This window comes from Lytechinus pictus, chromosome 2 (assembly GCF_037042905.1).
Source record: "Lytechinus pictus isolate F3 Inbred chromosome 2, Lp3.0, whole genome shotgun sequence".
Lineage (NCBI taxonomy): Eukaryota > Metazoa > Echinodermata > Echinoidea > Temnopleuroida > Toxopneustidae > Lytechinus > Lytechinus pictus.
Genome location: NC_087246.1, coordinates 49,612,753 through 49,627,608, shown reverse-complemented (window position 1 = coordinate 49,627,608; position 14,856 = coordinate 49,612,753). Strand labels below are relative to the sequence as shown.

The 14,856-nt window shown below is 36.2% G+C and overlaps 1 protein-coding gene across 1 annotated transcript in view; it reads right to left on the bottom strand.

The window, feature by feature from the left end:
• Nucleotides 1-1,064: 1,064 nt before the first annotated feature.
• Nucleotides 1,065-14,856, bottom strand: part of LOC129254087 (short transient receptor potential channel 4-associated protein-like) — a 29,914-nt gene continuing 16,122 nt past the window's right edge. The window contains exons 13-19 of the mRNA XM_064095033.1: nt 14,539-14,629; nt 13,725-13,865; nt 12,788-12,899; nt 10,773-10,882; nt 9,537-9,676; nt 8,353-8,419; nt 1,065-5,107 (exon numbers count right to left, since the gene is read on the bottom strand). Coding sequence (XP_063951103.1) covers nt 4,955-5,107; nt 8,353-8,419; nt 9,537-9,676; nt 10,773-10,882; nt 12,788-12,899; nt 13,725-13,865; nt 14,539-14,629 — 814 coding nt within the window. The 3' untranslated portion in view covers nt 1,065-4,954. The remainder of the gene's footprint in view (nt 5,108-8,352; nt 8,420-9,536; nt 9,677-10,772; nt 10,883-12,787; nt 12,900-13,724; nt 13,866-14,538; nt 14,630-14,856) is intronic.

Here is a 14,856-nt window from a genome sequence, read left to right as displayed (position 1 = left end):
AAGTGCCTATCTGCAATGAAGGTTTTAATGTCATTTTTACGATTAAAACTCGGTATTGTATTACACAGCTACTTGAAGAAATAATGTACATTACATTGATAAGCACTCTGTATTAATGTAATGCACTACTGTACCCCTTTCATTCCGATGAGGCTACAAATTCAATCAAATAATTATTCATTAAACCTAAGAGTGTATGCAAATTTTTAATAATAATAATAATAATAAACAGTACTTGTATAGCGCATATCACAATTATGAATAATGTCTCTATGCGCTTCCAAAGGACTTGGATATTATTACCCCAGCTGTAGCTTGGCTGCTGTAATTACTAAGATTACAGCGCACACGCATTTCAAGGAATAAATTCCTGCCAGGTACCCATTCACCTCACCTGGGTTGAGTGCAGCACAATGTGGATAAATTTCTTGCTGAAGGAAATTACGCCATGGCTGGGATTCGAACCCACGACCCTCTGTTTCAAAGTCCGGAGACTAATCCACTGGGCCAAAACGCTCCACAACATTGGTCTGTATGTAATCATTTTTATCATTATTAAACAGAGAATAACAATAAATTGATGAGTTTTCTTTCCTTTTTTTGGATAGTGTAGTATACTGAATACCTGTAAAAGGGAAGAAAAGCCTGGGGCCTGTCTTACAAAGAGTTGCGATTGACGTTATCAATCGCAACTATGGAAAGCCAGCAAAGTCAACATATAAAATGCATGTTTGTTCTAACAAAATTCTAGATATGAATGTATATCCATAAATTCATTGATTTCTTGACAATTTGGTGTGTTCTCCTTTGTTTACAAAGGACATTTTGCAAATTTCCTGTAGAAAAAATGATGACACTGATGGATTTCCATAGAGTCACGAATGATTGGATCAATCGTAACTCTTTGTAAGATGGGGCCCTGATGCAACTTTGTAATTTCACAGACAAGTGTAAATGCTGCATTGAAAAATTAAAATAAAATAAAAAATCAAAGAGATGATTAAGGTTTAAATGGCATTATGAGGCTACATAATAATAAAAAGTACAGTGAGAGACTATTATCATTGAGAATTCATTTACAATTTATTGACAATATTCCATGCAGGGAACAGCACAGGTGACATTCGTTTACAAACATTCCAGTTTTAAAAAAATTCTTTCTTTCATTTAGAGTTTCAATACTGCAAGGGAATTCCATATATTTTTCCCTGTTGCATGACATGGAAATTACACTTGAACCAAACGGTTTACAATATGGTTCTGAGTGATTGACCGAATCATCTTCAACTATGGAAAGCAATTCATGTCATCATCTGTATCTATGCCTTCCAGGTAACACTGTGAATGGATACATGAATTCCAGATGATGGTGAAACTGGCTTTCCATAGTTGAAAGTGATTGATTCAGTTGATTTCATTGTTAGACAGGGCCCCTGTAAACGTTACTGAAAGTATTACAAGTGATAGGATGGAGAAAAAGATGTTCAGTGCTATAATACAACAAATGATAAGATTTTATTCTAGTAATTACATGACAGTTATTAAATGAAATGTGTGTTAATATAAAATGAGAAGAAAGCAGGAACTACTGTGAGTTTTTGTTTTACAAGCAAAGTTTGTCTTATCCTTCATGAGAAATGAATCAAAAGGGAATTCTTCAATCGTAAATTTGGGGAAACATTTCTTATCACAGGTGAGAAAAATTATGTGGAAACATAACAGAATAATATAAACCATATGTCTTTTGATAGTGGAACTAGAAAAAAAAGGTTTCATTCCAATTTGCAAAATGTGCAATTTTGAATAAACTTTACTGTCAGAAAACTGAGTGAAATAATTCAAAAAATCATAAATATACATGGTTGTATAGTGAAAGTTACTTGCTATTGCTCCTTTGCAAGTCCCTGTACACAGTTATTATGGCCTGAAAATGGAACCATCTAATAATGTATATATATATTTGCAGTAAACCTGGGGGGTGGTTTCACAAGATTGAAGCTTGACTAAAAATCACACTTAAAATCCCATTTGCGCACAGTCCACAATGCCTCAGTGCATTAATCAGATGATGTTTAGTGGACGCGCAGTACTGCAGAGCCATCAATGAGATTGGGCATTAAACATCATGTGCGCGCCTAACACTAAGCATGATTTCAAATTCAATTCTTTGTGAAACACCCCCCCCCCCCCCAGGTTATCATCACATACCAATCAATGCGGTAATGCTGTACAAGTGTGCCTTGAAAACATATATGACACATAACAAACTGAAAATAACCTCTAATGAAAATGAAATCATAATTATGTTAAAACTGTTTAAAAAGAAGTCTTAGTTACAATACAAGTAACAAACATAAAAAGAAGGAAAGACAACAAATTTAAAGATGCTTTTGTAAAATATATTTCGGAACATAGAAATACATGTCCAATAACCGTAACTACATCAGAGTGATAATTAAAGGTGGCTTACCAATATGTATTGCCTTTCTAAGAGGGAAATTCGAAAACATTATAGAAAAAATAATATCACAATTAAAATGCAAGAAGTTCGTATACACATTAACATAGAGGAACAGGTTTTAAGAAATATAGGGTTCTCCATTTTTGCAATGTTTTGCTTTATCTTTCTAGTTTTCAGGAAATTTTTGTTCCAATGCAAAATAAATTCAGAAATCTATTACACTGAATCTGTGTCTAAATATGTGAAACTGCTTTTGGGCCAGGCTTCAACGTTTGAAACACAAAAGAAGTACCATTCCTTAAAGAAAAATGATTAGTATTTTTCATATCATTAATGTAATACAATGGTTGAATTACAGTGGAATCTATCCCTAATCAAGACCATCTTTTGTATTGCAGTGCCTAAAATGAAAAAAAAAACATTTAACATAAAATAATGGCAACTTAAAATGAGCGACTTAAAAATAGATGTCAATACTTCGTGCTAAGTGCAATTTGGGAAGTATGTTTTACTTTAAAATGTAGCATTATATATGTTATATGATGAATTATATCATGATATAGGTGCTACATATGCACATGATATGAACTCAAATCAATGCAAAGACAAGCAATTTCCCACTTTTAAAAGCAATATGTGATTTCTTTTCTTTACTTACAAAAAATAACAAATTTTGCAGGGTTTTATGTCTACACTGTTGCAAAATGAATCCTCTTTAAACCTTACGAAAGTTTTAGTATATTTAAAAAAATGATCTTTCAAGTTAATGTAATATCCTCTTTTACCTTTAGTCAATTACAATAGATGATTATCATTTGAGAAATTTTGTTTTTTAGATTCCGCATGGCATCAACTCCACATGCATCATATATGCGTCTCTGCTATGATCATATGAAGAAAGAAGCATTCAAATAGATTGACATGATAATCATATATAAAACACGCCAGTATCATAACATGTTGCCTCATAAAAAAAAAACCCTCTCTTCTTATTATGTCTATGTACATTTGTAAACCGCAACATGCGACACATTCTTTTACAATAAAAAACATCCAAAACATCTCTACCTACACTCCCATTCATATAAAATATCCTTAATTTCTTTTTTTTTGCACAGAGCACAATTAGCAAATTAAAGCTTCCTCAATAATACAAATCTTTGATAGTCCTGATATTGTCATCGTTTCATCATTAGTCTTGACGTCTGTCCATTCCGTCTCCATCTTGTCTCTCCAAATATCAATGTCATGGACCATCACTTTCCTTTGGCAAATACACATTGAAACACCGGACTGCTCTCTCACTGAAGCCAGCATCCTCTAGCTGCTACTTTCAAAGCTGCTCTTCATAACAAGTCTTTATCAGCATAGTTCACATCCAGTCTCAGAGTACGTTATTACAAAACATGATTAAATTCTTTGTCTTATGGAACAAGACTACACATTCCTTCAGCAGGTCATGGTATTATTTTCAAAAGCACATGATGAGCAGAAAAGACCGTTCTCTTCAATACCGAGAAACGTTATCAAATGATTTCCTGCTTGATGCAGATACCATAAGCACGATCACCAAGCAATCACAGATGTCATCCAAGATCAGAATGTCCACAGACCAACACCAAACAGGACAAGCTCATCAACACGAACCAGTTATTAAAATTGCATTGTGTGTACGGACTGCAACACCTATTATACAAACATGAAGAGCTAAGAAAGCCAAGTAGGCTAGAATCTCCAAAACATTGATACATTTGCATATTCTTGGCATTATCTGGTGATTCAACAGTTTCATCTACCAAGGATGAACCAAGCCATTGTCAAATGTTCAGATGTAAACAGATGATTAGGCTTATAAACAGAAAGAAAACTAATTATTTCTACACCACGATGTCAGGATCCTCTGATGAAATTCCTTAAAAGCATCCAGGAAGAATTAACATTATAGCTTTATTCATATTTACTAGTCGTAACCTTCAGTCGTGCATCTTTCTTGCCTTTAACTATACTGTGCGTGATATCTAAAAATACATATCTCTTTCAATTAAATCTTACCCCGAGACGAAAAGGATAAGAAGTTGTACTATTTTCATTCCTATGGCATCTTAACGATACAACTACACTTTGCATTGGTAAAGAGGACCCACTAAAGTTACATTTCTCCAATCCAGAAGACAGAGTTCATGAACTTTCAAAAAAGTTTAAAAATCCATGTTCTTCTGCCAAAATCCTGCAGATTCAAATTCTAAGGACTCTGTGAGCACTGTTTCACAAATATGCACCTCCACTAAAATCACTGATATCCAATTGAGACACACTGCTATTGAAACTGATATTCCAATGGGATGAAATATAGTTTAGTGAAACAATGCCATCGTGAATCCTAACATACAAATCGTTTCATTACTGATATCACTTAGAGACCTCCCTTTTCCAATAAGGCAAGAAAAGAATGTAGATCATGAAGGGGGGGTGCTAATGGTTAAGTGGCTCGCCTCAACTGGTGCGGAGAGGGGCGTGCTGATGTTCCGTACAGGGGAAGAGGTCGTCCATCTGAAGATAGTGGGCAACGGTCAAGGAGGAGTGGGTGTTACCGCTGACCAGTAGACTGACCATGTCCTTCCACTTGGAGAAACTGATGCAAGAGCTCTGTATTGAGAAAAGGGGAAACAGAGAGCACAAGATAAGTGGGAAGAAATAAATATGGAAGCAAAGCGTGAGAATGAAAGAACAGACAAAGAGAGGAAGAAAAGGGAAAAAAGGCAAATTAATGCAAGATCACTTAATCTCACTAATTATGTTTCTCATAATACCCAATCTGACTTTCAAAGAGTTTATATCTTGAATATATCCAAGAAGACATCAGATTAAATATTCATGCTTCAACAAAGAAGGTATAGTAAAATTAATATATTTATATGCTTTTGGCACTGCACTTCCTTTAACTCCATGCTATCTTTAACCCCATACTATCTTATTTTGGGGTTCCAGTCTGTTTTTCTTAACCCCATATTATTTGCTTAGCCGGGTTTGAGGCTTTAACACCGGACAATCGCACGGCTTATGGATATTGATGATTTTGCCACACAGTGCGTGATTAACATGCAATTTCGGCTTCTGTGATTGGCTAATGCTTAGCCCTACTTTTCTTTAGCCTGATTCGGATTCAGACTGCAGTTCTTAGCACTGCAATATGCCAGCTAACCCTGCTTTTTAGCAGGTCCGAACAGTACCGTACCATGCTAGCCCACTTTGGTAACATAGTGTGAAACCGAATTGGGTTAAGCTTAACCCCAGGAAATTGGTGGGGCTAATGCCCCCACCCTCTCCTTAGCCTCATCTATTTCACGCAATAATTAAGGTCAAATTAAGGTCACCCGTGTGTTGGCTCAGTTGGTAGAGCGTCTGTCTCACAACCAGGAGGTTGGGGTTCAAACCCCAGCCACATCAGACCAAAGGACACTAAAAAATGGGAGTTGCTGCTACCCTGTTTGGCGTTCAACGATAGAGCCGAGTCGATATGGCGCCGCACAGCAGCTGCCAGGCCCACGATCAATTGGGCAAAGCACATTTTTGGAGTATTTCATTTCATGTCTATTTCGAATAATAAGATATGGATTTTCACCTTTTCATCTTCAAAAGCATAATGGAGTAATTTGACATGGAAATCGTAAAAATTATGTCTTTTCTTAGTAGTTGGCAGCTCTGATAAATTTAAGAACAGCTTTATAAACTAGTACATCAGTGATGTGGAGCTCATCCGGCATCTCGCAACTAAATTGAACACAATTTTAATTTGAGCCCAGTTGACACTGTAGTGAATTACATTGGTGACATAAATTGAGGATATAAAATTGAAATTGATGAAGAAATGACATAGAGGCATTTGTTGTGATCTATGAATAAAATTTCATATAAATTAAGCATTAATAATTTTCTAGTCAAAATTTCTAAACTCTGTGTAGAACCTTGGTGAACCTCATGTAGCTCTCAGATGGAACAAAAATAATCAAAATCAATCAAAAAATAAATAAGTATTTTTTGTGAGTTTTGAAATATATGAATAAATTAGCATATTTAATGAGTTTCAAAATTCTGTGTTGAAATTTTGTATACCTCGAGCTATCATATAAAGCAAACAAAATTGAAATTGATCAATAGATGAAGAAGAAAAAACATTTTTTGTGATTTATGAATAATCTTTGCATAAATTAAATCAATAATTTTCTTGACAAAATTTCAAAATTTTGTGTACAAGTTTGGTGAACCTCATGCAGCTCTACCAGATGGAAGAAAAAAAAAATCAAAATCGGTCAACAAATAAAGAAGAAGAGGCATTTTCTTTGATTTATTTATACATTTCCCATAAATTAGCATAAATAAGTTTCTACTGAAAATTTCAAAATTCTATGTAGAATTTTGGTGAACCTTATGAAGTTCTACCAGATGGAATAACAAAAAATCAAAATCGGTCAACAATTAAAGAAGAAGCATTTTATGTGAATTTTAAAAAATATGCATAAATTAGCATATTTAATGAGTTTCAAAATTCCGTGTAGAAATTTGGAATCCCCCACCTAATGCTATCATATAAAGCAAACAGAATTGAAATCAGACTTGAAATGACGAAGAAGAAGCATTTTGAAATTCAGTCAACAAATAAAGAGGCATTTTCTGCGATTTATGCATTTCGCATAAATTAGCATAAATAATTTTCTACTCCAAATTTAAAAATTCTGTGTAGAGTTTTGGTGAACCTCATGAAGCTCTACCAGATGGAAGAAAAAAAAATCAAAATCGGTCTAGTGAATTAAAAAAATATGCATAAATTAATTTTGCATAAATTAGCATAAAAATTGTTCTAGTCAAAATTCTGTGTAGAAGTTTGGTGAACCTCATAAAGCTCTACCAGATGGAAGCAAAAAATTCAAAATCGGTCAACAAATAAAGAAGAAGCATTTTTTGTGAATTTTGAAAAATGCGCAAAGATTAGCATATTTAATGAGTTTCAAAATTCTGTGTAGAAGTTTTGAATCCCCCACCTAGTGCTATCATATAAAGCAAACAGAATTTAAATCGGACTTGAAATGGCGAAGAAGAAGCATTTTGAAATTGTGGACGGACGACAGACGCCACGCCACGGCATAAGCTCATCTGGCCCTTCTGGCCGGATGAGCTAAAAATGGGAGTTGCTGCTACCCTGTTTGGCATTCAACGATAGAGCCGAGTCGATGTGGCGCCGCACAGCAGCTGCCGGGCCCACGATCAATTAGGCAAAGCAAATTTTCAGAGTATTTCATATCATGTCTATTTCGAATAATAAGATATGGACTTTCACCTGTTCATCTTTCAAAAGCATAATGGAGTAATTTGACATGGATATCGTAAAAAATTATGACTTTTTTCTTAAAATAGTTGGCAGCTCTGATAACTTTAAGAACAGCTTTATGAAAAACTACCCAGGCCCTTTAACATAAAGCTGATTGTTAATTACACAAGGGTTGATGCCCGACTGGTGACCCTTTCTCATGCTAATATATATATCTCTATGTAGCTGACTTAGCACCTGAGAACATGTTTCAGTCGTTTGTCATGTGAAACTTAACAGCTTTATGAAACATTATGAAACAACCGTTTAAGCTAGGGTTACACCGGAAACAAATCAGCTGCGAATTCATACAAATACATGTACTTGGGTGGTCTCAAGAGTATTCTGTTTTTCCTCCGCGAAAATTCGGGAGGAATTCGGGAACATTCAAATCCACCGAAACCATCCGAATCAGGCCGTGTTCGGGCAGAATCGGTCCGAATTTATTCAGGAGAATCCAGCTTTGGTGTAACCCTAGCTTGAGATATGACACACTACTGAGGTAAAGAAAGAAAAGATGACTAACCTTCTCAAGGGCACTGCAATCCTTGTCTTTGTGAAGATAATGTTCCTGCCAGAAGAACAGAAGCTCCCTGCAGAGATAAAGCAAAACAAATGGAAATATGTTACAGTACGGAGCTTTCGGCTTTCAAAGTTGCTTATAGGTGCCAAACGTAAAAGCCAGCAAGACTGAAATACTCATATATATGTTTCCACAATTGTCCGACAACAGCATCTCTCATGAAAATCTACACAATAAAGCTTAATAGTCCCTTTATTTAGTGCAGCAACCACATGCATATAATCTACAGCACTCCATGCACGGTTACACATTATTACCCTAGCTGTATGTAACCGAGCCATATAGGCACTGATGAATTCAAGGAATAAATCCTATCAGGTGCCCCTTCACCTCACCTGGGTCGAGTGCAGCATAATGTGAGTAAATTTCTTGCTAAAGGAAAATGATGCCTGGGACTTGGATTCAAACCATGGCCCTGTGATTGAACGGCAAGAATCAGAACCCTCTATACACCTTGATGCCTCATTTTAGAAATACAAGATTTCTACCCATAATTTAGACCAAAAGCTTCGGTCTCTGTTTCATCGGTTGTTATGCTGGACTACGTTTTGCTACACTCCACCTCATCCATAGACTGAAATCAATCTTCGACTCTGTACAGGGAGTGTCTGTCCCCAAATTAATTATGAATTTTTAGAAGTAAAAACACCATTACAATATTGGTCTTTGAATACCTTTTGGTTTATTTTTCGCCTTAAAAAAGACCCTATTCTGGTTGTTTGGTCTAAAAAAAAAAAAAGAATTCTGGAGACATCATGCACTCATTGCATTGCAGTTTCAGATGCACGATTCATGAACATACCACAGGCAAGTTATGTCTAATTTTATTTTAAATTTAATAATCTTGGCCTATATTCGAGGCACTGTTATATCAATATCAAAGATATTATCAGTCATCATCTTGATGTAGAAAAATTAGAAATCCCCACTGGGGGGAGTGCCACACATAGCCTGGTCCATGGGGACTAACATTAGGTCCCTCACACTGCATATGTGATGGCTAGCCGTCTGTGTTGGAGGAGAAAATAAAACATTTTGTTAAATGTTTAAAAACTCCTCCAAACAGAGAGGGATTGCAGTTGTCTACCCACAATTAAACTCATTCTTGAAATGATTTGATTTCTTACCTGAAGTTCTGAAGGAGGAATCCTGGTCTACATTGCTTCTGCTCTTCTTTCCTAAGATCTGTCAGATAGCGGGATAGCTCACCAATACGATCAGCAAACATGAGGAAGATGATGGTGGTGTTGAGACAACTCACGTTCTCCTAAAAAAAAAAAAAAAAAAATGAGTACAACTGAGGGTTGTTTTCACAAAGATCAAAGTGTGACTATGTGAGTAAGAGTCACTCACACTCGAGCTCTTGTTGTGTGTATTAGGAACTCTGGGCTGATGGATTACAATGATAATGATATCATTAATGGGCTACAAAGCCCCCCAATCCCTGCCACACTAATATCTACCTACGTGAAGATGGAAGTGTGGCGCTTCAAGGTATGTTCAAGGTATGATAAAATGATGGCAATTTATTTTGAAAATTGAATGAAAACAATGATTACAAAGTCAATCTACAGAATAAAAATGTGCTCAAAAAGTGCAGTATATCAGAATAGGATGTGATCAATACAAGTAAATAGGCATTGTCTCTTTTGTTCATTTTGAATAGTGTCAGCTAGAATTAACTGAAGCAAACCAGTGTTGGTGACAATAGTCGACTTGCTAAAGGGGAAAAATTAAAAACTAAAGAAATAAATTCAAGTCTTTTTTTTTGTTTTTCTTTATTTTTTGGGGGACAGTAAATTTTGGATTCGGACCACCAAAAAACTGAAAAACTGGGTATTTACTGATCCAACAGGAACAGGTTGGACCAGTAGGAAAAAAAAGGGTAAGTGTGGAGCCCTGCAATAGAACTAGTCATCAGTACATGTCATTGGCAAATTTGCCCCCACCACCAAAAAAAAAAAATTGTCATGTGATAGATTTTAGCCAATCATATTGGTTAGGATCCACTTGCCATTTTATGAACATTTTATCAATTTTTTTTAAAGATGGCTAAAAAAGTTCGTCTAGAGCTGCACGGACAATCTCATGACATAATTTATCATGAGTTGTGATGTCGCAATTAAACCTCTAACATAACTTATGATATATAATCAAATCATAGTAATAGATCCCACCCACCCCCCTCCCCAAAAAAGGAAAAAGAAAACAAAAAAATTTAAATGATTTTTAAACCTTGAAGCATACAATGTATTTTATCATCACAAAAGGGGCAATTGGCCTCCACTTGTCTAAAAAATATCAAAGATATTGCTGAGATTTTTTACACAGAATGTGATCAAGGCTTTAACCGTTAATATTACCTGTGTGAGGATCTCAACATGGATGATGTTGATGAGCTTGTAGAGGAAGGTCAAACGATTCTCTCTCTTTGAGATAAACTGAAGGAGACGACAAGACTGTATTCCCCAATCTAAAATAAACAAATGAAAAATAGGGTATTAAAATGCTACATTATGAAACAAAATGGAGAGAAAAAGGTCATAAATCAAATGTTTGTGGGCAAATCTTATTTTAGAAACATATCATACGTAATCATGAGAATGCCTATATTATTTATGACCTGTTCACGCATATTTCAAATTAAAACAGGTGGAGTGCCTCTGGCAGTCTCACATGGATAACATGATTTAATATAGCAGCAGTGCTTACTTTGAAAACTACTATAAAATAATTATTCAAAAAAAAACACCATTTATATAATGATACAATACTGTGTTCACCGACTCTAAATTACATTTGACCTTGATCATGTGACCCAAGACTTGTCAGTGATACCTGATTACCCACAATTCATAAACTATATCCATAAAGTTATGACAGCAATTCTATAATTACCTCCAACACGGCCAAAGTTCATTGACCTTAATGACCTTTGACGGCTACGGCCCGTGGAGCTTCTCAATCCGGCCCGCGAGACTCTGCTAGGTTTTTTTTCAATCACTTTTAAGTCGCAATATGAAATATAGCTCAATATGATTACATTGTGTATCCGTGTAGACGTAATAAAAGTAATGGCAGTGAAATTAATTTGACTTTTAAACAAAGTTTAGTGGAGTCTTTTCTGTCTGTTCGATCTACTTTCTTATTAGATGACCAGCGCTGTTCTCACCATGTTTAGATCTATACATAAGGTGCGAAAGTGCATTTTCCACAATGAACATTTTAAAGAACTAACTCATACCGAAGTACCTTGACAGGGGCCGTGGAACGGTTTTCAAAGTGTGTGTGGGGGGGGGGGGGCTGGCCATGCAAAAAATCACAATCATATGGTCATTTTTACGTTTTTGTACATGGTTTTGGAAAAAAGGCCCCCCCCCCCCGCTTCTGCGGCCCCTGCTTCTGCGGCCCCTGCTTCTGCGGCCCCTGCTTCAGTGAACATTTGCAACAGTGCCTTCGTCTGGCAATCACACCTTTGTGCCAAGATTCAAGCAACTTGTTGCTGACAGACTGTCACGTTTCCCATATTGAAAGTGATTAGGGGACTGAAACCCTTGTTAGAGTATACAACAGACATGCTCTATTATTAATTCTACTTTGACTACAAAAAATATTGATAGTTCAAGACATTATCTGTGACCCCAATACCAGGTATGTATAGGTACAATCTAGATTCCTTTTAACAAAGTACTATTGATAGTTCAAGACATTATCTGTGACCCCAATACCAGGAATGTATAGGTACAATCTAGATTCCTTTTAACAAAGTACTATTGATAGTTCAAGACATTATCTGTGACCCCAATACCAGGTATGTATAGGTACAATCTAGATTCCTTACAAAGTACTATTGATAGTTCAAGACATTATCTGTGACCCCAATACCAGGTATGTATAGGTACAATCTAGATTCCTTTTAACAAAGTACTACAAATGTTGTTATCATTAATATTGACTCTCGCTGTATTTTGAAATCTTTTCTAATTTTGCCTGCGTTCCATATGAAACTGTTATAAATTTGTTGGATTAAATGCTCCCAAAGTAAGGGCCCGATTGCACAAGTGAGCATCTAGGACCCCGACCGCAAGGGTCTTTGCGCTTTGCGCACATTTTTTTTCCTAAGTATCCACTTCACCCTGGCCCTTTCAGGTTTACTTGGAGTCTCATCTGGCCCTTCAAAGAAAAAGTTTGAGAACCCCTGATCTATATAGTTCACAGTATGAATAACAATCTGCTGGCTTAGATTTGTGAGATAAGTGTTCTTATGATGGGATATTTGATTTTTTCTTTTTTTCTTGCTGACTGTAGATCTGGTCATAGTTACTTTGTTTGGTAGTGGCCTGCAGTTTTCTGTGTGAAGAAGCTCAAGTATTCTTACCATAATTTTCAGGCTGCTCCTTCTCAAAGTGCTCGATAGTGAGTGCCAGACATCTCACAAACATGTTTGAGTCAACAATGTGATTGCGCACCAGATGTACAAACTGCTTAAACTGTGTGGAGAAAACATCAAAAATTGGCATGACAAGTAGGAAATAATCATTATATTTGTCAAGCATTGTTGTTTATGTAAGATTATAATATGTTTCAAAATTTTGAAAGAAATCTATTTAGAATGCCTTGGTATTAATGGTGTAATGCAGATCATCATCATCATCATCATCATCGTCATCATTATCTTCATCATCATCTTCATCAAGATCATCACCATCGTCATCATCACAACCATCATCATCATAAAATCCACTACCATTATCACTATCTTAACGTCATAATCATCACTCACACCATCATCATCATCCCCTTCATCACTACCACTACCATTACCATCATAAGCACCAATACAACCACCATCATCATCATCTCCATCACCACAACCATAACCACCACTACAACCACAGCCATCATCAGCATCAATCCCATCAACACCAATAAAGCAATTGCCATCACCATCATCACTACCACCACCACAACCATCATCCCTATCATAACCAACATTACAACTGCCATCATTTTCATTTACACTTTCACGGATCTAGGGGGAACAAAGCCGGCCCATGCCCCCTTTTAAGAGGCACAATTAAAATTTGTAATGTAAAAATGCCGTTATAAGAGAAGTGTCCCCCCCCCCTTGAATGTGAAGACCTTCTTTTTTGTTTGTTTGCTTGTCGGGAAAATGTGCCCCCACTTTTGGAAAATCCTGGATCTGCCCCTGACCACCATGATCACCAGCACCACCACTACCAACATCAAATCCCATCGTAACTGCTACCACCATCACCACCACAACTACTATCATAATCGTTTAAAGTGCCCACCTGATGTTCTGAGTGGATGGCCTTGTTGAATCTCTTGAAAGCCAGGATGTTGAACTTCATCAACTCAGCCAGGAGATCAAAGTAGCTCTGGAGTACCTCCTTTGAGTGGTGCTCACTACTCAGGATGTGCTGTACAACATGCTGTGTTGGAGAAAGGAAAAAAGAACTGTTATTTCACCAGTCAAAGAGCTACTTTGTATCATTCAAAGGCTAGAATGTGGTACTACTTTCATGAATCGATAAACACAAAGATTGGGATATGAGAATTGCCAAGTGACGAGCAAATCTAAGTGCACTGGAAGTCTTTTACACATGTTGGCATGTCATTCAAACATATAGGCCTGTATTCTCAAAAGAGGTTTCAATTGAACCATGGTACAAAACTATAGACTATGCAGATTTCATTAACACGCTTCATTTTAAGCGCACTTTGCCGAAAGTGCGCAGTTAATTGGATTTAACTTTGTGTATGCGATGAAATAAGCGTAATTATGTTAAGAAATCAGCATAGTCAAGGGTTTTGTACCATGGTACAATTGAAACCTCTTTTGAGAATACGGGCCATAAAGTCCGACAAGAAGTCCTAGCATCTGTTCACATAAATTGTAACATTGATCATTTCTAACCGCTATGATCACCCTATAATAGGTATAATGAAGCAGACATTAAACATGCATATGTTAAAACCCCACATCTTTGAACAAGATTATGTTCGAAAAAATTGTTAAAAACAAAAACTGTAAGAGGAGTCTACACTACTTCATGATCTAAACTTTTGTGAAATTATATTGAAGATGGAAATGTTATATACTACCTCTAAGAGTCCTTTCCTGATGAGGAAGGTCTGGTCTGCATACGAGGTCTTTCCTCTTAAGAAACTCTCTATAGCACGGGCCATCCAGAACCTAAGGAAATATATGATCATTTGAAGAGAATTTCATCAACATGAGTCTGATAAGTTGTCAGATCTGACTTCTGACTATTTTCCTTCCTTTTGATCGGCAGACAAGTATGTTTCTGATTGTTACTATAACACTCTTTTTTCCATATTTTTGTCAAACTGATTATACTTTTAAACATGCTTGGATGTTTGTGCAAGCTCACAAACTCCAGCTAGTAAATTGGTCGAAAG